At 41.1% G+C, this 21,107-nt stretch overlaps 1 protein-coding gene across 8 annotated transcripts in view; it reads right to left on the bottom strand.

The window, feature by feature from the left end:
- The window catches only part of ubr5 (ubiquitin protein ligase E3 component n-recognin 5), a 48,304-nt gene that overhangs the window by 3,444 nt on the left and 23,753 nt on the right, over positions 1–21,107 (bottom strand). For 4 of the 8 annotated variants that reach the window (XM_073872618.1, XM_073872616.1, XM_073872623.1 and 1 more), the window contains 31 exons: positions 20,760–20,883; positions 20,558–20,655; positions 19,740–19,894; positions 19,564–19,655; positions 19,304–19,450; positions 18,993–19,111; positions 17,318–17,444; positions 17,099–17,228; positions 16,145–16,305; positions 15,663–15,902; positions 15,454–15,577; positions 15,128–15,239; positions 14,694–14,825; positions 10,930–11,187; positions 10,384–10,652; positions 10,100–10,311; positions 9,779–10,012; positions 9,575–9,648; positions 8,079–8,251; positions 7,876–7,989; positions 6,277–6,494; positions 6,075–6,195; positions 5,640–5,985; positions 4,462–4,549; positions 4,052–4,196; positions 3,828–3,965; positions 3,577–3,636; positions 1,488–1,666; positions 1,318–1,402; positions 864–1,019; positions 669–782 (listed from right to left, as the gene is read on the bottom strand). In XM_073872618.1, the coding sequence (XP_073728719.1) occupies positions 669–782; positions 864–1,019; positions 1,318–1,402; positions 1,488–1,666; positions 3,577–3,636; positions 3,828–3,965; positions 4,052–4,196; positions 4,462–4,549; positions 5,640–5,985; positions 6,075–6,195; positions 6,277–6,494; positions 7,876–7,989; positions 8,079–8,251; positions 9,575–9,648; positions 9,779–10,012; positions 10,100–10,311; positions 10,384–10,652; positions 10,930–11,187; positions 14,694–14,825; positions 15,128–15,239; positions 15,454–15,577; positions 15,663–15,902; positions 16,145–16,305; positions 17,099–17,228; positions 17,318–17,444; positions 18,993–19,111; positions 19,304–19,450; positions 19,564–19,655; positions 19,740–19,894; positions 20,558–20,655; positions 20,760–20,883 (4,745 nt within the window). The remainder of the gene's footprint in view (positions 1–668; positions 783–863; positions 1,020–1,317; positions 1,403–1,487; positions 1,667–3,576; positions 3,637–3,827; positions 3,966–4,051; positions 4,197–4,461; positions 4,550–5,639; positions 5,986–6,074; positions 6,196–6,276; positions 6,495–7,875; positions 7,990–8,078; positions 8,252–9,574; positions 9,649–9,778; positions 10,013–10,099; positions 10,312–10,383; positions 10,653–10,929; positions 11,188–14,693; positions 14,826–15,127; positions 15,240–15,453; positions 15,578–15,662; positions 15,903–16,144; positions 16,306–17,098; positions 17,229–17,317; positions 17,445–18,992; positions 19,112–19,303; positions 19,451–19,563; positions 19,656–19,739; positions 19,895–20,557; positions 20,656–20,759; positions 20,884–21,107) is intronic. The other 4 variants (XM_073872621.1, XM_073872620.1, XM_073872619.1 and 1 more) reach the window with 4 other exon arrangements.

A 21,107-nucleotide genomic window follows, 5' to 3' on the forward strand; every position in this document is an offset into this window, starting at 1 on the left:
GATTTTTTTCTTTCATATTTATTTCCGCAAACATTGAACGTAAGATTTACTTTAATCTAATTACTAGTCTTCTTCAACGTTAGTGTTGTGGCTTTTAATTTTTTTATTAATTACCCACTTGTTAACTGCTGTTCACTGTTCTTTTTTTATTAATATAGTATTAATCTATATTCATTGGGTTGAATCGAGAATTGAGTATAAAAACCTACCCGAAAAGCAGAATCGAAAATTGAATCGAGAATCGAAATCGAATCGATAGCTTGTGAATCGAGATCGAATCGATCTGGAACATGTGAATCGATACCCAGCTCTATTTAAAAGCACATATTTTTATTTTTTCTTGCAAAAAACGACAATCGTTTCGCTAGATAAGATCCTTATGCCTCGTTTGAGATCGTTTAGAGTCCTTTGAAACTACAATTTTGAACTGCATTAAAACTGTTAAGTGTTGGGGTCCATTAAAATGAGAAAAATCCTGGAATGTTCTTTTTCTTCTCGACTGAACAAAGACAGACATCAATATTTTGGTTACTCACATGGTGGTGAGTAAATTATCTGGATTTTTTTCTTTAAAAAAATGGACTAATCCTTTAATATGTGTTATTCTTTTAAGGTGAAATAAGCTCTTGGACTGGTTTCACGGGTCTATCTACAATTTGAACACTTACATGAAGTGGCTGTTCGGCAACCACCAGCATCCGGTGCTCCGCGTATCTCCTCACATATTCATATACATTGAGAGGGGTCACGGGCATGTTGACACCACCTGCCAGCAGCTCCACCTGCAGATAAACCAGAAGATCTTCAGTAAAACACAGAATAACCTCTTATGAACTTCTCTCTATAACCACCTCAGACGTTACCTGTCCAGATCCTTCCTCCTTACAGAGGTCGATAGCAAACGCCAGATCCATAGCGGCAAACACGGCCTCGGCCTCCTCGGTCTGAGAGTGACGAATCAGCTGCCTCAAGCTCTCGTACATCACCGGGTCAAAGAAAGCAAAGTCATGCCAATTCACCTAAAGCACAGGAACACACAACATTATTCAGCATGACCTCAGATCAGCTCTTACACTGCAGTACGGCATGCAGTGCGTTTATTAAAGTGAATTTAAGACAGACATATATTAATAAAACCATACACCATAATATTCAGGTTGTCGGTCACCAAACATTCACATGTAGTAATAATTTGTTTACAGTTATCATGCAAATTATACTTAACATTTCATAAACTTCATGTTCAACATAAAAAATTGATTCTAGATCAACTAGAATTCATGTTGTGATGACTTAGATATGAGTTTAGATATTCACCTTCCTGCCCAGTAACACCTTGATGACGTGTCGATTGAGAGTAATCGGGCAAAGCTCGTTCTGCAACAGACATAAGCCGAGTATTCTGCAGACACGAGAGAGAAGAATCAGGGTTAAATCACTGAGGGTGTAATATCACGTGGATCTTAACTGGAACTCCTGTGACGTACCTGCCGATATTCCGGAAGCAGTTGAGCCGAGCTTCCGTGTTCTTTCCCGGACGAGGAGAGTAAAATCCTCTTTTGCCAGGCTGGTAGAACAGAGGAGCGTTATCATCTCCATCATCAGGGTCATCCAGCTCCATGTCCACAACACTGCGAGTGGATCCGTGCCTCTTCCGATTGTCCTGCTGGTGGGAGAGGAAAATTACGTACGTAAACCTTGCATCATCATTTATTCCAACATAAGAAATGTTTCCTTTCAGTGATCTCATGTTCAATTCATAACTGTCAGGACAAGTCAACTTTTATTTCTAGAGCACAAGTTTAATTTAATGAAAGATGATCCAAAGGGCTTCACAATAAAAATGATATCGGATATTAGAAAGGATCAGACGCGTCATGCCCATTCAAACGTTTTTTTGAGCCAAATGGATTTTGCATGCAACCTCAAAATCAAAGCAGTGTCCATTAATCTGTTACTTGTTACTAAAATCAATCACGTGGCTATAGCTTATGTCATTTTCGTTGGTTATATACTTTATGGATTAAAAACTACTTTATATTTATAGGATAATGCAGTTGTTGTGCAAAATGCATTAATGACCCAATTAAACAAGTCATTAAACAAAACATAAATACAAAACATAAATAAACAAAACATGTCGTTTCAGATGTGTAAATATTCCAATTGAATAGTAGGCTATTTGATATGAAAGTTAGTCAACACTTTTATTTTGGAGGTTTTTGCATGAAGGCGCTCAGATTGTTAGAAATGTAGGTGCCATGGAAAAGACTGAAAGCTCTATATATATTTTGTTTGATATGCACAAATGTATGTGAGCTGTGTACACTGTGCCCCCTTAAAAAAATTGGTACATGACGCCCCTGGAAAGGATTACAAGTGGAGAAATGGAGACAGAAACGGAGATAAAAGATACTAAAATCAAATCAAAATGTATATACATAGAGCATAAAAAAAGGAAGAAATGCACACTTTGAACTGGATTTAAAAGCATCCAACGACGCAAAGACTTATTTTTACTCTCTTGCGTTCACAGTAGAGGTAGACCGATTAATCGGTTTTGCCATGCCGATAGTTGTTCTGAGTTGCGTCCGTTGCTTCATATCATTATAAAGTAATTATTTTGCTGACTTGATGCTGCATTAGCAGAGAAACCACAGCAAGAACCAAAGTTTATCGACAAGGCTGACACGACACTAATATTAGTAGTCCCTTAAACAGTTAACACTAGGGCTGCAACAAACGATTATTTTGATAATCCATTTATCTATCGATTAATAGACCGATTCATCAACTAATCATCGATTATTTCAACAACTAATCGGTACATTTTGATCGATTATATAGATTATTCAAAACATTAAGTTATACATATTCTAACAAGTGTTGGGGTGACGCATTACAAGTACTGTGCATTACGTAATAATATTACTTTTCTGAAGTAACAAGTAAAGTAACGCATTACTTTTTAAATGTACACATAATTATTTGAGTTACTTTTTAAAAAAAGTAATGAAGTTACTTTTTTAGTTTAATTCATTAGATTACAAATGATGTACCGAATTAAACTAAATGTAGTCACATTATGCACTCTATGCCTACACACCTGTGTGGGAACAGTTTGATTCAAAAACTGAGATGGTAGGCCAAAGCTCAACATTTTTGTGATAAAATATGCACTTTCTGAATGCAAAACTTTTCAGTCATAAAAACACCTGCAAGGCCTGAAAGAGATCAAACCTCAGCCAAGAAAAAGTAAGGCAAAAGTAACTTAAAAGTAACGTAAGAATTACTTTCCATAAAAAGTAACTAAGTAACGCAATTAGTTACTTTTTTGGGAGTAACTAAATATTGCAATACATTACCTTTTAAAGTAACTTTCCCCAACACTGATTCTAACTAATAAATAAAAAACAAAATCACTTCAGCATTTAAAATAGCCGTTTTAATGAACTTTGAAGACGTGATGTTTAAATCTTAGATAAATGTTCCTGAGCTTAGACGCAACTACAGAAAAAGCTTTACAAAACTGTGACACAAGAACCTGTGGTGTCAATAATATCACATTTGAATTACCTGTACCTGTGCTTTCTCAGGAGCATCGAGGAGGCCGAGGTCCAGAATGCTATCAGCACCGTTTTCCCTGTGAGAAAAAAAACGTGCGTGAGATTTTCAGCAAAAGAGTGAGCCAATTACATTTTATCCAATACTGCATTCAATTTACATAACTTTCACACTTCAATTAAAAAAAAATGAGAATTTGGTAAATGGGGATAATGTAGCCCTCTATCAGACACAATTTATATTTGGGGTAAAATGTGTCCAAGGTTTTCCCTTCCGTGTGTTATGAGCAGCTCCATGGCTTCTTCTACACGAGCTCGGAGTGAATCCTCACTGGCCAGGAGCAACAGCAGCTGAGCGGGAGAAAGTTCCAGCAGCATCCCAGTGATTTTACTGGCAAACGCCTGTGGTGTAAAACACATCACACTCGGTGACATTATACTTGAAATCATCTCTTTTAATTGTATAATCTCAGTGCTGTGTTCTGTACCGGTTGCATGGCATGAACTCTGGGATAAAGCCTCTCTCCCAGTGCCTGTCTGTGGGCTGGTAAGGGTTCAGGCTCATCACTGGGGTTTCCTTCAGAGGCAGGTCTGAACGGTCGCGTGTCGATCGAGAGCTGCCTCCTCGAATCCCTGAAGGCAAAGAAAACGACCAAGAATGTTATTAGGCCACAGTATTTTTACATGCATGCATTTGGCAGACACTTTTATCCAAAGTGACTTAAAATGCCATATAAGGTACACATTTTTTTTTTATTATGGGTTCAAACCCATGACCTACTTTTTTAACACATTTAAAGCTACTCGAGTTGTAAAAAAGGAAATGTCTAATGACAAATAAAAACTTAATTCTATATCATAATTGCTCGTTCATAATGATGATGAATGTTCAGGTCACCTGTCTCGGTCACGTCTGGATGCAGCTCTGAGTCCTCCACTTCTCCTCTCACGCTCACGATCTCTGTTCCTCAACCGCTGCATGAGATCTGAACACACAGGAAACATCATATATATCTATGAAGCTTTGCAAATATCAAAAAAATTCAGATCATTGCGAGACCATCGTAAAAAATGATCTTCATTTTACACAATCTTTCTCGCACTGACCGACGGATCCAAAGCATGCACACAGATGTGCGGGCACGCAACCCCAATATACACAGAATTACGGTTTTAAAAATATCTGTATTTGACAAGAATTCATGCAGATATAATCTGTTATGTCTTAAGTAAATGTTTGATTAACTGTTGGGGAAAATATCTGATGTGTAAGATTATATTAGATCCTTACATTACAGGAGATCTTAAAGCTCTCAATGTCAATCAAACAATAAAAAAAGGAAAAAGTTTTAATGTATGGATGCAGTGATTTTGCTTTTAAACTTTTAAACTGGATTTTTCTTAAAATTACTGACTCTGTCAACTTCAAACACGTGTAGCTCTGTCATTTTTTTGTCAAATTCCAACAAATCAGACATCATTTAAAGTTTTTTAACAAATAAAAGTAATTTTTGAAAATTTGCCAGCATATTCATTAAATCTGAAAATTAAAAGGCATTATCATGCAACATTACTGTACATTAAAAAGGCTCATTATACTTCTGCGTAGGGCCAACGCTGTAACCTCAATGCCGTAGGCTACGCGTCAATTTTTGTATTCATACTTCTGCGTCGTCGTGCAATTACACATGTAGACCACTAGTAGGCAGTATCCAGGTGTAACCTACAACAGCCAAAGCAGCAACTTGCCTAGTATACAAATAAATGAAGAAGAAGCGCGCGTGTGTTATTTGAGAAGACCAGCAGTGGTGGAGGTAAATAGACAGCGACTTTTGTTGCAGTTTAAGTTATTTTACTGCTGTAAGAAGAAATTCGTATGAGGAACTGCGATGCAGATCTTTTTGACACAACAGGAGGGGTTCTAGCAGACCAATCACAGCGCTTGCGGTCTGTGTAGCATTGACACACCGTTACATTTTGGGAGAGTTGCACGTCAGGCTACGCCATAGGCTACTGCCCACAACAGACGCAGAAGTAAAAAGGCCGCTTTAAAAGTAGAAGGAATGTGATACGTACTGCTGGCCTGCATTCCCTTGCTGACGCTCTGCACACAGTCAAGGTTGGGCAGTTTGTCGTTGGACAGGAAGGCCTGCGCGATAGCCGTGTAAAAACTGCGCGCCACTCCGCTGCCCTCTCCTGGCTCGTCCTTAAATGTGACTTTGACGCGGTGCACAGCCATAGGTGTGGTGGTGCAGCGGCGCCCGAAGTGAGCGTTCAGCTGCCTCATGGTCTGTTGGATGAGCTGCTCTCGGTCCCGGTCCACCTCCAGCGCCAGATCACGAGACTGCAGGTTCCTCAGCTTCTCCATCTCCCGCCGAAACTTGGACTCCTTTACCTCAAAACCTCCCAGTTCAGTCAGAATCTGCAACAATCGAGCCGATAATGTTTTACACCAAATATTTTTATATGATGAAAACAGTTAATTTTTTTAAAAGCATGTGCTGTACTTACAGATCCTGGTTCGGCTCCCACATCCTCCATGAAAACTCGACCGAACAGCTCCAAAGACAGGCGCCATCGGCCCAGCAGCATGTCATGAGAGATCACCATCCCCATAAAACTGCAATGTGGACTGCAGGAAACAAACATCACTTTTAAAAACCTGCTAAAGATTTACAAAACTTTATTAAATCAGAATCACGTGAACACTTACATAAAGGTGGGCAGCGGTGGGCCGTCGCTCTCTGTCAGACCGATCTCTGCCAGAAGGCTGCTCTTCAATTGAGCGGCCAGGTCGTGAGGGGAGGGGCCGGGTTTAGACGTATCCATGTCCGGCTCTGTGGAGGGCTGCTCGTCTCCGCTCCTCTGCCGAGACTCCATGCTCATCACGTTCTTCATGTTTGCAGAATACGACATCTTTGTGGGCAGAATCTGGGATGAGAATTACCCACAATACTTTTGGTTTGATGTCCCCATTTTAACTCAAAAGCACCCAAATAAACGAGTCTGATCAGCCATTAGAATTGAATGTGCAACCATCCAGACCTTCTTGTTAGAATTGTTGGAAATAATAACGCACACAAATATCTATGAACACGTACTGACACAATACCATGAGAGAGAATCACATCACAGACTATCCCGTCTAGGGTTGCAAAGGGTGGAAATTTTCTGGTAAATTTCAGGAAACTTTCCATGGAAACTTTATCTGGGGAATTTTGGAAATATTCAAAATTGGATACTTAACAGGAATTCATGGGAATTATTTGGAAATTTAGGGATATTTACATAAACTATATCATATACAAACATAAATAAAAAAAATTTTTGTCATAAGCAGACATGTTTCAATGACACGGCTTTCCTTCCGATGTCTTGGTAGGAGCTCCAAGTAGAAGCTTTTCGTCCATTTTGTTTGGATGCCCCGTTTCCATTGGCCGCGCGGGTAATCGTCACAGAGCGCAGCGCAAAAGTTATATTATACTATATTATATTATACTATTAGTTATACTATACAAAACTATTTTGAATTTTGACCGCAGCGCTTGCACTTTGCTCGACGCAACAACAAACCGCCCTTGCACGGCGCAAGCCATTGAAATGAATGGGTTTCATAGCGCAGCGCACACCGCGTCCTATATGAAAAGCCGCATTAGTCAAATGTCCAATGTCCCTGACTTTTCTGTGACTTTCCCTGACTAAAAAGCTGAATTTCCATGACCTATGTCCGGGATGCCATAAGCCTGGATAATGTAGAGTACACCGTGAGTTTATGAAAATGTATCTTAAACGTGTAAAATTAATAAACAATGCCAATATAATTGTAGATAGCGGAGGCTTGGGCCCGGAAATGGTATTCCTTATGTCACAAGTTAACAACCGGATTACATTTTGATAAATGGAAATAAAAATTTGAAGCAACAAAAAAATCCCTGATATTCCATGACTTGGACAAAAAAATATAAAATTCCCTGACTTTCAGTGTCTTGAAAAGACCTTTTAAAAATCCATGATATTCCAGAAATTCCATGATCTGTGGGAACCCTTTGTGCATGTGACTGAGGAATGTGCATGTGACTAAAGATTTAACGAATTTCTAACCTGCACATTCTTGTTGATGTAAACAAAATTATGTTTTAACAACACTTTAGTTCCCTGTTAAAGGCAACTCAGCCATGTTTTTAAATTCCTAGATAGTTCCCGATAATTCCTGTTAATTCCCATATATTCCCGTTAATTCCCATGGAAAGTTTTTAGCATTGAAAATTCCCATAATTTTGCAACCCTAATCCCTACATGAGCCATGTTTTACCTGCAGGCAGTTCATGTCCACAGTCAGATCTGTCAGACCTTTGCTGGCCATGTACGAAGACGAGTAGAGACCTTGACTCGGCCGTCCAAACAGGTCCTCCTTTCTGGCATTGGGCTGCGAGATGGCAAAATCATTTATATAATGACATCACAAACAAAGAACATAAATAACCCTAGGGCTCTTGTACAGAGGAGGTCACTGACCTGCAGAAGATGTGGCTGGTCAGCCAGAGGAATAGCCTCAGCGAGGGGAACTTCAAATGGGTTAGGAGGGATGCATCCCAGGAAGGTCATGGAGTCAGAGCGGCGGAAGAACGGATGATTATGTCCGGTCTCAGCAGGGACAGTCTCCTCGTCTTTATCCTGGAGAGTGGAGCCTATAGAGTCAAATGAACACAGAGCTTGATTTCGGTCTAATTTGGTAACCTGAAAACCGGACAGCACCTCACTTCACCAGCTGGTCTCCTACGGAGAATTTACACCTGTTGCAACATCAAGGGATAGCGTACGTCCGAGACTAAATCTTACGTCTAGTTGAAGGTAGGTTTAAGTATAAATTGTTGACTTAGAATAGAAATAATTTAAATAATATAAATTGTTGACTTAAAATAGAAATAATTAAATTGACAAGATATTGGCACGTCTAAGAGAATCAGACACAGTCGACCACTTTAAATCTAAACTTAAGACTTTTTTCTTTAACAAATCATTCACATAAGTTGTCTAGTAAATGTACTTATCTCGCAAAACTTAGCCTGTACGGAACAAAGCAATCACATAACTCGTCTGGGTAATATACTAATGCCGCAATAGCTAGCCTGTCTGGAACAGAGCATATATTAAAACACAACACTGTGTGACACTTGCATTATATGCGAACGGCCCCTACGCTAATAGGATTTTGTCTAGCTGAGACAACTGGCCCCTGAATATGTTCTGGCACTTTTCCATTGCATAGTACCCCACGGTTTAGGTCAGGTCAGCTCACCTCACCTCACCTCACCTCGGCTTGGTTAGCTTTCCATCGAGTTAATTAACACTTTGGAGTGGGAGGAATTATAGGCGTGTCGTTATATTTCCGTTGCCTACTGCTATGACATCATACAAATGAGAGCGTTGTTGTACATCCCCATACATTAATTTATTTCTCAGTCTGCCACAAAATAAAAAATGACCACCATGTTTGCACATCGCGTTTATCAGTACCTCTGTCTCACTTGACAGTTTCTGTACAAACACGTGGCGTCAGTCGACGCACTCCGCTGAGCCTCATTTAAGTTGCATTTAAGCATATATGCGGACGTACGCGTCACAAATCTGCCGCCACAAGTGCAAGTCTGGAAAAAAACTGTTCTGGTGTTCCTGATTCTGAACCTGTGGATGTTTTTCATCGCTAAAAGGGAGTTTAGGAACTTATAGCAGAGCACAGATGTCAACAGGTTTACTTGAGACAGCGCATGCTAGCATGAAGGTAAAGCTAACCTTTTACATTATAGCAATGACACTGGTAGTGACAAATCTACAGTGTTTTTACATTATGTTTTGGTATCAGCTCGGGTCGCCTGGAACCCCAACCGAGGTGGTACGAAAAAAAGTATTGGGTACTATGTACTGCACCCAGTGGAAAAGCTCACAAAAGTAAGCTGGCCCAAACCAAACTGTGGGGGATTTAATGCAAATCTGTACTTTCAAGAACTCACTTTGATTGGTGTCTTCATCGTTCTCATGTTCAGAGTCTTCATTGTCTAAGCCAAGTTCCAGCAGCTCACGATTCCTGAAGAACCAGACAAGAAGCAGAAATTGAGATAAATGTTTTTTTAAACAAGCATCAATACACAAAGACCAAGTGATACATAAGTTAATCTTTAGAGAGCCCTCAGAAAATGACATTCAGCGGACATCACCTTTTCCTGTCTATCTGTGTGGTGTCGAGTGTGGTCTGCAGATTCATGGCTTTGATCCAGTATATAAGGGCTTGAAAGACGTAAGCTACGTGTTTGAGCGAGCACACATCCAGCACGGGTAGAACGTCCGAGTGCTCGTCATTATGGGAACGCATCAGAGAAAGAGCGTAGTTCAAGAAGTCTCCACGTGCTGACATCATCCCCTGACGAGCCGTCAAAAGCGTGGCAGCACGACTGAAACGCAGAGTGAATGATGACATTTTATTTTTGAGATTCGGTAGAAATTAACTCTCACTCCATTATCGCTACCACACTACTTACCGTCGACCCTCGAGGGTGCGGAGGCTGGTTTCCTCACGTGCGGTCATGCGCTCCCTTCGACCGGCGTGCTGGGAAGCGTGCAGTGGATGACTGGGGTGACCAGGATCCCCAGCAGAGGACAACGCTGAGCCGTAACGCAGCTGAGCTTCTGTGGAATCCATAATGGACACCATCCAGTTCCAAGTGGGGATCAACTTGTCCTCCACAAAGTTCTGAAAAGTGACAAATGCTTTATGATGACCAGTTCGCTTTAAAGTTAGCCCATATATGGAGTGACACCTCACCTGTAGGTTAACAGCATCCTGATAGGTCAGTTTGACAGCAGCGGGGTACTGGGAGTAGACCAGGTGATTGTACTTGGGTATGAGGCTCATGAGGTCAGAGATCTGTCGGATGACGATGCTGTACGCTCGAGCCAGGCTGCTGGCGGATGTCAGGTAGCTGCTGGAGTTACTGGCCTCCAAGGCTGCGGCCGCGGCGGCTGCGCTGGTGCTGATCGCACTGCTGCGTCGCAGGTTGGACGGGTCTATGTAAATAAGCCCTGTGGAGCTCGCTGAAGATGTTCAGAAGACATGTTAAAATTTTTGAAACTCATTTCTAATGTCAGTTAATAAAAGCATGCACTCTTTCAGTGAGGAGAAAGTGCATACATTTAAGTGTACAACAAAAAAGTATGCACTGGGACTCAGTACTCATTATAATTACATTTTACTTAATTTAATATATCATACTAATGTTGACTTTGAGTAAGGACAAATAGTATGATTAATGTGTGGATTATCATCTGAATAGTACTAGAGTAACTCATGATGAAGTGTGGTGACACTAACCAGCAGGTGTGGATGAGCTGGATGGTGCTCCTCCAGCAGTGCGCTGACTAGGTGTGGTGCGGACAGCCCACTGCATGGACCGCGGCGCTTGGGCAGCGCTATTGGCGTGCGCTGAACCCGTGGTTCTTTCTAGAGGTTCATCCAGCAGGTATGTTTCCTGGTCCACGTCATCACTCTGACTGCTGCTGCTGTCTGAATCGCTTGAGTCATTTGACTGAGAATCGTCTTCTGAGAAGAATGCAGGAACACTGCTGGCACCTTCAGGACAGAGATGGACAAAAAAAGTACGTCTTACATAACAGGTATTTCTCATTAAGGCTGTTTACACTTGGCATTAACATGCGTTTTCGTCGATCGGATCACAAGTGGACGACATTAATGGCAGGTGTAAACGGTATTCAAAACGTTTTGAGCTCGTCCACTTTCGACCACTTTCAACCACATCCAGAGGTAGTCGAAACCACTTTCGATCGGATTGCTTTGGAGTTGCGAAACGCACATGTGGTTGAATGTGTTTGAACAGCCACACGCGACCGCCTTCTCTCCGCCCATTTATCGAATCTGAGGTACTGAGTTTTATGTCTTTTCTGACTTCTGGCGCGGACACAGGGTCCGAAATTAACTTTTTGGCTCACCTGCCACGGGGACTGGTAGATGAAAAAATCCACCAGCCAAACACATTTTTTACCGGCCAGAATAATAAACAGCCTTTTTTTGTCACATGTACATTAATTTAATTTGCTGTATTCATGGCAGGGCTCGCAAAATTTCAGCCCTGCCTTCGGGCAGGCACTCTTCAGTTTTTGGTAGCCTGAAATGAATGCAAGTAGCCCGAATAAAAAATACAGTACTTTTAAGGTAGAATATTAAGACAAAACATCTTTCAAAACACAAATAACACATATCAAATTTCAGTACATATCAATCATCAGTACAAATATTAACTGAAGTCACAGATAAGAAAATGCCACTTGACTTTGTGGGCATAGCACAGGCTTATTCAATTAGTTTTACCACAGGCCAAATTTTGCCAATACAAAGCCAATAGGGCATCTAACCACAATGTTTTATCTGCTATTCTTGTTGTTGTTTTGATGCTGTTGTTTTTTAACAAACAAAAAGACCGGATTTCCATGTAAACCAACTTTTCCTGCTCATCCCCACACCAGATATACTCACCATTTAAAAGTGGTTTAGTGGGTCACAAAACTCACAGTTTGGATCACCCAGTTACAGATTGGATCATTTTTTCGATCAGAAAAACAGGGGCCACCGTCGCTTTAAGAGAGATTCTGCACAGAGTCACTCTTCACTGCCCGTACAATCTATACTTTAAAGCTTGCTGCGAGAGATTTAATTTTCTTACGTGAGGATTGTAATGACTGACAGGACGAAGTTGGAGAATTTGCCCGACAAACCCATGACAAATCATGACGGATTGCTTCCTGTACTGCGTCTTTTCGCGCGAAAGTGAAAGTAAAACTCGAGCGCGCGCTCAAATGTAATTTAAATACACACTGCCTGAATTTCATACACCATTATTACCCATCCAAATCTGTGAAAGAATGCATAAGCATTTAAATATATTTTTCCTCCCTATAAGTCAAGATGGGGCGGGGATGCATTTTGATAGCTAATATGCAGCAGATAGCTGCAGACCGCAAGTTACCTGCAGTACTAGCTAGCAACAGACCGTCTCTAGTGTGAGACTGGGAGCGTAGAGACGTTCTGTGGCTAGCTCACCTCGTTCCCAGATTAGTTACTGGCAAACACATTATATTGCATTAATATTTTGGTATGAAAATCACCCGCCAATGTGGCGGGTAGCCTTTTGAATTTAGTCGCCAAACGGAAAATCTACCCGCATTTGGCGCTTGGCGGGTGTTAATTTCGGACCCTGCGCGGACACATGGTGAAGAGCGCTATTTTTAGCCTTTCATTGATAAAACTAAAGCGTTTGGTCTCTGCAGTTTAATTTTGCAAGCTTGTGAAAGTTGCGCGATCCTATTTCATCAATTGCGCTGAAAATTCAGAGAAAGCTCTTACATACACACATAAAAAACTCTGTGCAGCATGTTTACTTGCTAAACAAGCAGTGGACTCTGACATAATATTAGTTTGCGTCCATATAAACTCATCATTACTCCCGCTCGGGTTTGAATGACAGCAAAGAGACTCGCCCACCGTCTCGACAGACTGCCCCCTCACAGTATTCAGGACAGAAGCGGTTGAAAGTCGACAAAAGAGACGGATTTAAATACCAGGTGTAAACGTAATGTGTCTCTCTCGTCCACTTGTGATCTGATCGACGAAAACACATCTTAATACCAAGTGTAAACAGCCCCTTTTATGTTAATCCCAGTTGTGTGGAAGGTTCTAGTAAAGTTGCCAGTGCAAATATGATCAAATTACTGATTACAGCTAAAAGCAGATATTCTAGACACAAACGAACCCAAGTTGTTCTGTAATTGCTGTCAGAAGTAGATAAGCAACAGGGGTGCAAGAAAATATCGATGTATGCGAGTATCGTGATATTTTGTTTAACAATACTGTATTGATTATCAAGAAAGCTATATCAATTTTTTATATATAAAAATCATACAAGATTCATAACAGTTTAGTTTCATTTGGAGTTTACATCCCAACCACTAGATATCATTCTTCTTATCTCTGAACTTAAACAGTGACAGGAAGTACTAGCATTGGGGCATGCCACAAATTATTTTGCTAAGGTTTACATATGGTTATGAGTTCTCAATGACAGCTTTCCTAAAATGATATTCCTAAAATAGGAAATGGGACAATATATCTCCTCGCTTTACAGTATCGCAACATATCACATCACAACTCCTGTATCATGCATGATATGTATCGTATTGCAAGATTCTTGGCGATACATAGCCCTAATAAGCTATTCGCACGTAGTTGGCCGCTTGAACATTTTAAGTTTACCTGCTTCATTCGCGTGGCTGAAATTCTAGTTATTCAAGACATTCACATGGAAATCGGGTCATGGGAGGGGATTATGCGACTCCGCTCGCTCCCTGTAATCACGTCACTACCAGAGCAAGCTCCTGATTGGTTAACGTGGTGCGAATATCCGCCAAAGTTCAAATTTCAGCCCACACACACTGCGCCATTCGTGCGCATTGTGCCATTCGCACGCACTGCGCCGCAGGATGCCTATTCGCATCTTGGCATTGACTAAACACGTAAATCACTCGCGCTTGCCGCCTCTTCCGCGTCTGGTGTGAATGTCACATAATAGCGCTTTCCATTGCATAGTATCCCACATGTCTGGTCACTTTTGGGGGCTTTTCCACTGGGTAAAGTACGCATGTGTGCACACCATTTTTGCAACTTAAATGAGTCTTTACACAGCGAAGCATGTCAACTGATACCACTGGTGTTTGTACAAAAACGGTCATGTGACACAGAGGTAGTGATAAACGCGATGTGCAAACATCTATTTGTGGTGGTCAACTTTGATTTTGTGGCAGACTGACAAATAAATGAATGTATGGGAAACACTGCTTTCCAACGATGCTCGCTCACACTTTTTGCATGATGTCACAGCAGTAGGCAGCGCAAATATAACAACACGCCTATAATCCCTCCCACTCTGAAGTGTTACTAAACTCAATGGAAAAGCTAGCCAAACCAAAGTAAAGCTAGTTGACAGACACGACCCAACCCGTGGGGTACTACACAATTAAAAAGCATCATATGTCAAAGGTTATCCTAACACTTCTGATTTTAAGCACCTGCTTCAGATCCTGCGGTCGCAGCCGTCACAACGCTCCGCCGGCCACTTGCATTGTCTTGGTTGCTATGGTTACTCTCACTGTCACTCTCAGTCTCAGCAGCAGCAAGTAAATCCAACTCCATATCGCTTCCTACAAGGCAAGAACAAAAAGGGTCATAAAGTAAGACTATAAATGATGAATGATTATAAACAATCCAAACACAAATGAATGCTATCATGCCTGGACAAAAATGATGCAGACATGCAAAATTTAACACATCTGTGCACTTAAACATTTGTGTTGTGTCATTTTGAAAGCATGTTAAAAATGAAGATTAGCCAAACTTCCTGACAGGATGTTGTTTGATGATTTATATCTGTAAAGTGAGCTTTAGTCTGTCGAGTAGTTCTTGTTCAGTGTTGGAGGGGTTTTCTATAAACAGCTCTGCTCACCATCCTCATCGTGTTCATCATGCTGCCCTTCAGCCTCTGCATTCTCCTCCCCTGCCTCCTCCTGGTCGTCATGGTGATCCTCTTCACCTGCAACACCCTCCACCACCTCCACCTGAACAGGTAAACAACCAGTTACACCTGGAGCTTATATCAAACTTGAGCTTTCGAAATGGACCATAAAATAACAATGATAAGACATAAGACAAATAAATACAATTTTACAATTAACAATTACACTAGATTTATTGAAAATGTACACACACGCAGGCGCACATGCATGTATGTAAAGCTTTCTATAAAACACTGGAGACAAAGGCATCACATACCTCTTCTACATCGGCAGACACAATATCATCCTGCTCCTCGTCACGTCCGCGGGCCGTCTGTGACTGACTGCTGCGTCGGGGCTGTGGGTTTCTGATGATGTATGAGGAGACAGATGCACTGGAGCTGAGAGAAACAACCCCAACCACAATGTAAGCGAGATGAAATTCAGCAAATAAACTTTTCAGTGCTTTCATTTACTGTGACGAACCTGCTGGACTGATCTGGAGAGGGTCGTGGTGGGAGAGGCTCCACAGAGAAGAGCTCCTCGCTGCCCTGCACGGCATCAATGCTGGTGCTGGCCAGGGTGAAGGGGGCCGTCGGGCGGGCGATGCCCATACGCACCGGCACGATCAGGGATTCGGCCACATTGCAGAGCTCCTCCACTGCATACGGCAACAGCGCCTGAAACACTCGCCTGCACTTCCCGATGGGCTGAGGGATGAAGTTGCTGAGGGAACACAGAGGAAGTGATCAGGGTAAAAATATTTCTGCCTTTGAACCAGCATAAAATACATTTACAGCCCCCAATCCATAACTACATCCTCTATAAAAGTAGAATGGAGCCCCATTAGATGGAAAGGGTTAAAAATAAAGACAAATTTTATTTGATTTAGCAAAGACGAACTGCAAAATTAAAACCAGGAATGACTTTTAAGAAAAAGCTCATATTTATTAATAAACCAGCCATACTTTTTCTTCTTCGAGGAAGCCATCTCCACACTGAGGATTACAAAGACTCTGGCCACGGAGCGCAGGAACCTGCGCGTGACGTTAATGGCCTCCTCCCTTCGGCCGGGGGTGTATTTGTTCTGCAGCTCCTTCACCAGAGTCCCTAACAGTGTGTCAATAAACTAGAAAGCAAGAAAAAAATAATTACTACAATGCTGATATTAGAATTCATTTTTCCAAAATAATTAAAGGAACAGTTTAACAAAACTTAAGAATTTCTCCAATTTCTCATCCCTAATGTCATGTATGACTTAACAAGCAAACAATGCGTGTGCCAATAAAAACGAGCAGTTTTCATATTTGGCTAAACTGTTCCTTTAAGATAGTTCTGAAATGACATTCACTTTTATTCACTTAATGAAAGTCATTACTATAAGGTATACAGATTAGGGCTGCATGACAAATCGCATGCGGTTGCAATATCTGGGCAATATTCCATTCATAAAGGTTTGTTTAGTGCAGATTAATTGTGCAGCCCTAATACAGATGTATTAAGTATGAGACTTATTAACCCTTTCAACGCCATTGACTAGTTATCTCGTCAATTAAGAGAAAAGGCTTCCCTGCCAATGACAAGTTTTTATGGCAATCCATTTTCCACTATTGGTGGTATCCACTAGCAAGCATGTGTAAACTCTGTGTATGTTTTGATCATCGCTCTGAATCTGATCTCTCACAAAAGTCCTTTACAAAAATGCTAATAATCTCAGCTTTATTTGAAAGGTGATAAAAAATGAAGATAGAATAAAAGTTTTTTGTTAGAAAGCAAAGGGTCCGTTCTGTCATTTGATAAATTGTATGTTTATATATTTTAAGAAAAATATTATTTTGTCGAAGGCATTAAACTTTTTTAAATGCTGGCGAGTAAAGAGTTATGTTTTGACAACTAAATGTAGTACTAATTATATCACTCACGGTGATGTCTGGTGCACACTTGACAATAAGACAGTGTGTGAAACAGTCCAGCCTGATGGTGCCGCTCTGCTGGTTCAGGTACATCTGCTCTTCTGGTAAGAGGTGTGCAATTCTGCTGCTGGCACTTAGACTGAAACATACAACAAAGTATTTGTAAAGCCACACGAACCGAGTGCATTTGCCTGAAGCCACTTTAAACATATTATTAAAAACACTTACGGGTCTTTGTTTTCCTGAGAGCCGAACATTATCATTGACTTGAGGGCGTTCCAGTCCTGTAACACTCGCTCTAATGCGAGCTGAGCAAACCGAGGAGGCTCCAGATCATGATCAGGCATATCAGAGTCTGAAAGATAGAAAGAGAGACAAAGAGGTTAGGGACAATGTGAAAAGATATATCCACTGATGGAAATGTTTTCATAACCTTTTATAAAAATGTAGCTGCTTGCTTTGCACTTAAAACAACTTCTTTAACTATAACCAGCACTCCAAATGCACTCAAAACTATTTACTTAGGGGTGGTTTCCCAGACCGGATTTATCCCTGTACCAGACTGAAATACATGTTTAAGCTGCCTTAAAGGGATAGTTCACCAAAAAATTAAAATTCTGTCATTATTTTATCATCCTCATGTTGTTTGAAAACACAAAAGATGATATTCTGATAAATAATGGTTAGCACACAGCTGATTGTAACCACTGATTTCCATAGTAGGAAAAACAAATACAATGGAAGTCAATAAGTACCGTCAACTGTGTGCTTACCATATCATATCTTCATAATTTAACAATATTTCCATAATATTTGTTTCCTACTATAAAAGTCAATGGTTACAATCAGCTGGGTGCTTACAATCATTTATCAAAATATCTTCTTTTGTGTTTATTAAAATAAAAAAAACTCAAAGAGGTTTAGACCAACACGAGAGTGAGTAAATGACAGAATTTTCATTTTTGGGTGAACTATCCCTTAAAACATCTTAGACTGGCATATCTTAACATACAGTACATCACTGCCATTGTTTTCTCTCAAGCTGCACACACGGTTCCCACACCTAAGTTAACTTCAAATTCAAGGACATTCCAGGTTCAATACCCACAAATTCAAGGACTAAATGTGGGGACACAATTCAAGTGAGAGCAAGGTTACATTGTGTTACCTTTTAAGAAACATTATTACAGTTCCCTTTCGAGGGAACTCGCGCTGCATCACTGCGGTGACACTTTGGGGACGCCTCCAGGGGTAAGTGCATCTGAATGTGTATATCAAATTCAACCAATGGTGAGGCTTAACGACAAAGACGGTAACGCAGGAGCCAGGAAGTATATCGCTATCTGAAATATTGCCAAAGACGGCTTTACAGGGACGCAGGAAGTATGGCAAGGGAGACGCAGCGTCTCGTTCCCTTCTCAGGGAACAACAGTTACATACGTAACCCGAGACGTTTTCATGTGTCAAACACAACTATGCAAAAAAGCATTTTGGTATGAATCAACATTCGCATACAGAAGATATAAGCATTTAAAGTGAAAAGTTTAGCATGCGTGTTAAAAAGTCTAGAATTTTTATGATATTATTCTACACTACACAGGGACTTTTTATCCAGAAAACTTCTTGCATAAAATAGATTCAAGCACTTTCAATGACCTGTATTCTATGTATGTATATTTTCAAAAACTTCCCAGGGCCTTGCATTTTTCCTCCCAGATTCACAAACTTTTAAGGACCCGTGGGATTCCAGTTGTAAAATATGTTTGTAAAAACGACTTAAATGTTCTAATATAATGAATGCCTAGTCCTGAATTAATCTAAACCATGTCCGGGAAGCCACCCCTTATTGTTTATGATCCAATACATGACCTGATAAAATCCACTTCCCCACTGTAACACAAACCTTCAGCGCTGGCGGCCTTCCGGTTCCGGTCCTCTCGGATGCGAGGTGGTCGATACTGACAATGCTCCACGCTCTGCCTAGCAACAGTCTGCACCAGAAACAGCAAGATGTGCTCTCCTCTGTCAGACAAACACAAAGGTGAGAAATGACGTGTGACTGCATGCTGTTAATCTAAAACTGAGGTTAAGAATCACGAGAAACACATCCTGATTCTTCAAATGTAACTCACAGTCCAATTCTGGAAAGACATAATCTGTATGAAAATCTGCTTTAAACCATTAAGCCTGTTGATGTGTTTCTAGGTGGTGTACCTGCTGTTGGGTGTGGTAACTAGATTAGTGGTGGTCAGGAGCCGGTAGAGCAGATCCAGACGAGCTGCCTTCTGGCCGGCGATGAGCGTCTTACATTTACATTTCTCCCAGCAGTCACAGTATGCAGTGGGAGACGTTCTCTTCAGCCTGGACAAGAACCAATAATTATTAGATTGCAAAACAAAAAATGTCATGTTTAATGTCTGAACGTAATTGTTCAGAATGCCTTCTGTTTAGGGACCCTTATGCCATCCACTTACTTGCAGTCGTGACCCTTGTGACAAACTCTGGCGCATTCAGTGCAGCAGCACAACGACTCGAGTAGACCGCAGGTCCGGCACTCAAAGATGTCCTGCATATAGACACAAGCCCAGTTACTCAACAGTCTTTACCAACACTTAACTTTAAAAATGACCTTTACTTTGAGGAGTTTCACCTGGTTAATGTGCTCAGCTCCGGTCCAGGTAAAGCTGCAGGTGTCATTACAGCAAAGGACATAGAGCGGAGAGTCGTCTGGGTTGGTGCCGGGAGGACAGATCATCTCCATGAACACGGATGTTACGTCCTCTTTTTCTCCGTGACCCGATTCACCTACGTGTAAACACAGATCAATCATGACTGACCTATAACTGAGCAGTTGTTTTTTGAAAGACAACAGTAATGCCCTTCATGTTTTCATCATGTCTTGAACCATAAGTACACAATCCTCCTAAGTAAAGATGCACCAATCGACGTCCAGAAATCGGAATTGGTCAGTGTCACGACATTTCTATTCTGAGCCGGTCCTTTCGTTGCCAGTTGCGCAAGCAATAACGTCACAGCCACACGCACACTCACAGTGTAAGCAGCTACCGACCAGTTATCTAACAGCTGCATTGTGTAAAATGGATCACGTTTCCAGGAAATGAAATTCAAGACCAAGTCCGCACGTGCCTATAGATTCCCGCAGGTCCGCACGTGCCTATAAATTCCTGCCCCACATCCGCAAATGACACGTTGATCTAAATTAATGCAGTTTGGGTGAAAGTGCAATGTTTAATCATTTCTTTTATGATCAAAATAAAGTTTTTTTTTAAGAAAAGTGGATTTTTGTTTGTAGAGTATGTGCTGTCAATTACAGAAGGAAGAAAATCAGAATCTACAAAAATCGGTATCGGCAGGTCACACCTACAGAAAAATCGCAAATCGGCCAAGAAAATTGCAAACGGTGCATCTCTACTCCTAATTTAAACTGCATCCACTCCTCGTATGTACCTTTGGCTATTTTTTGGGCTGCTTCCAAAACGGTAATTGCAGCCGGGTAAGCCCTCCCACTCACTGCCAACATGAATGGAGTCATTCCACGGGCGTCCCTGTCAGACAACAGCAACACAAAAACTCAGAGACAGCCAACAACATAAAACAAATGCCTGAAAAGAGATCAGCTCTCATTGAGAGCCACACGTGAGCTACGCACTTGGCAGAGAGCAGCTCTCTTAAATGAGGCCGCAGAACGACACTGTCACACATCAGCTTCAGTATCAGGTGTGCATTGGCCTTTCTGTCTTTAGACTCCACCACTGACGGTTCAGACGAGGGCCCTTCAGGAAGCAAACATGAATAAAGGACAACCATAAAAGTAAGACACATTTAACAGAAGGTTGCAGGCCAGAGGTTCTTAACTGGTAGAGAAACTCGTCTGATTAGACTGATTTTAAAATGGTCAGGTTGCCCTCATCTTCATAAACAATAAACAAAATGACAAATGACTACAATAAAATAAAGCTTTAATTCTTTCAATAAGGAGAAACATGATTTGTGCCGA

Source organism: Misgurnus anguillicaudatus, chromosome 10 (genome assembly GCF_027580225.2).
Source record: "Misgurnus anguillicaudatus chromosome 10, ASM2758022v2, whole genome shotgun sequence".
Lineage (NCBI taxonomy): Eukaryota > Metazoa > Chordata > Actinopteri > Cypriniformes > Cobitidae > Misgurnus > Misgurnus anguillicaudatus.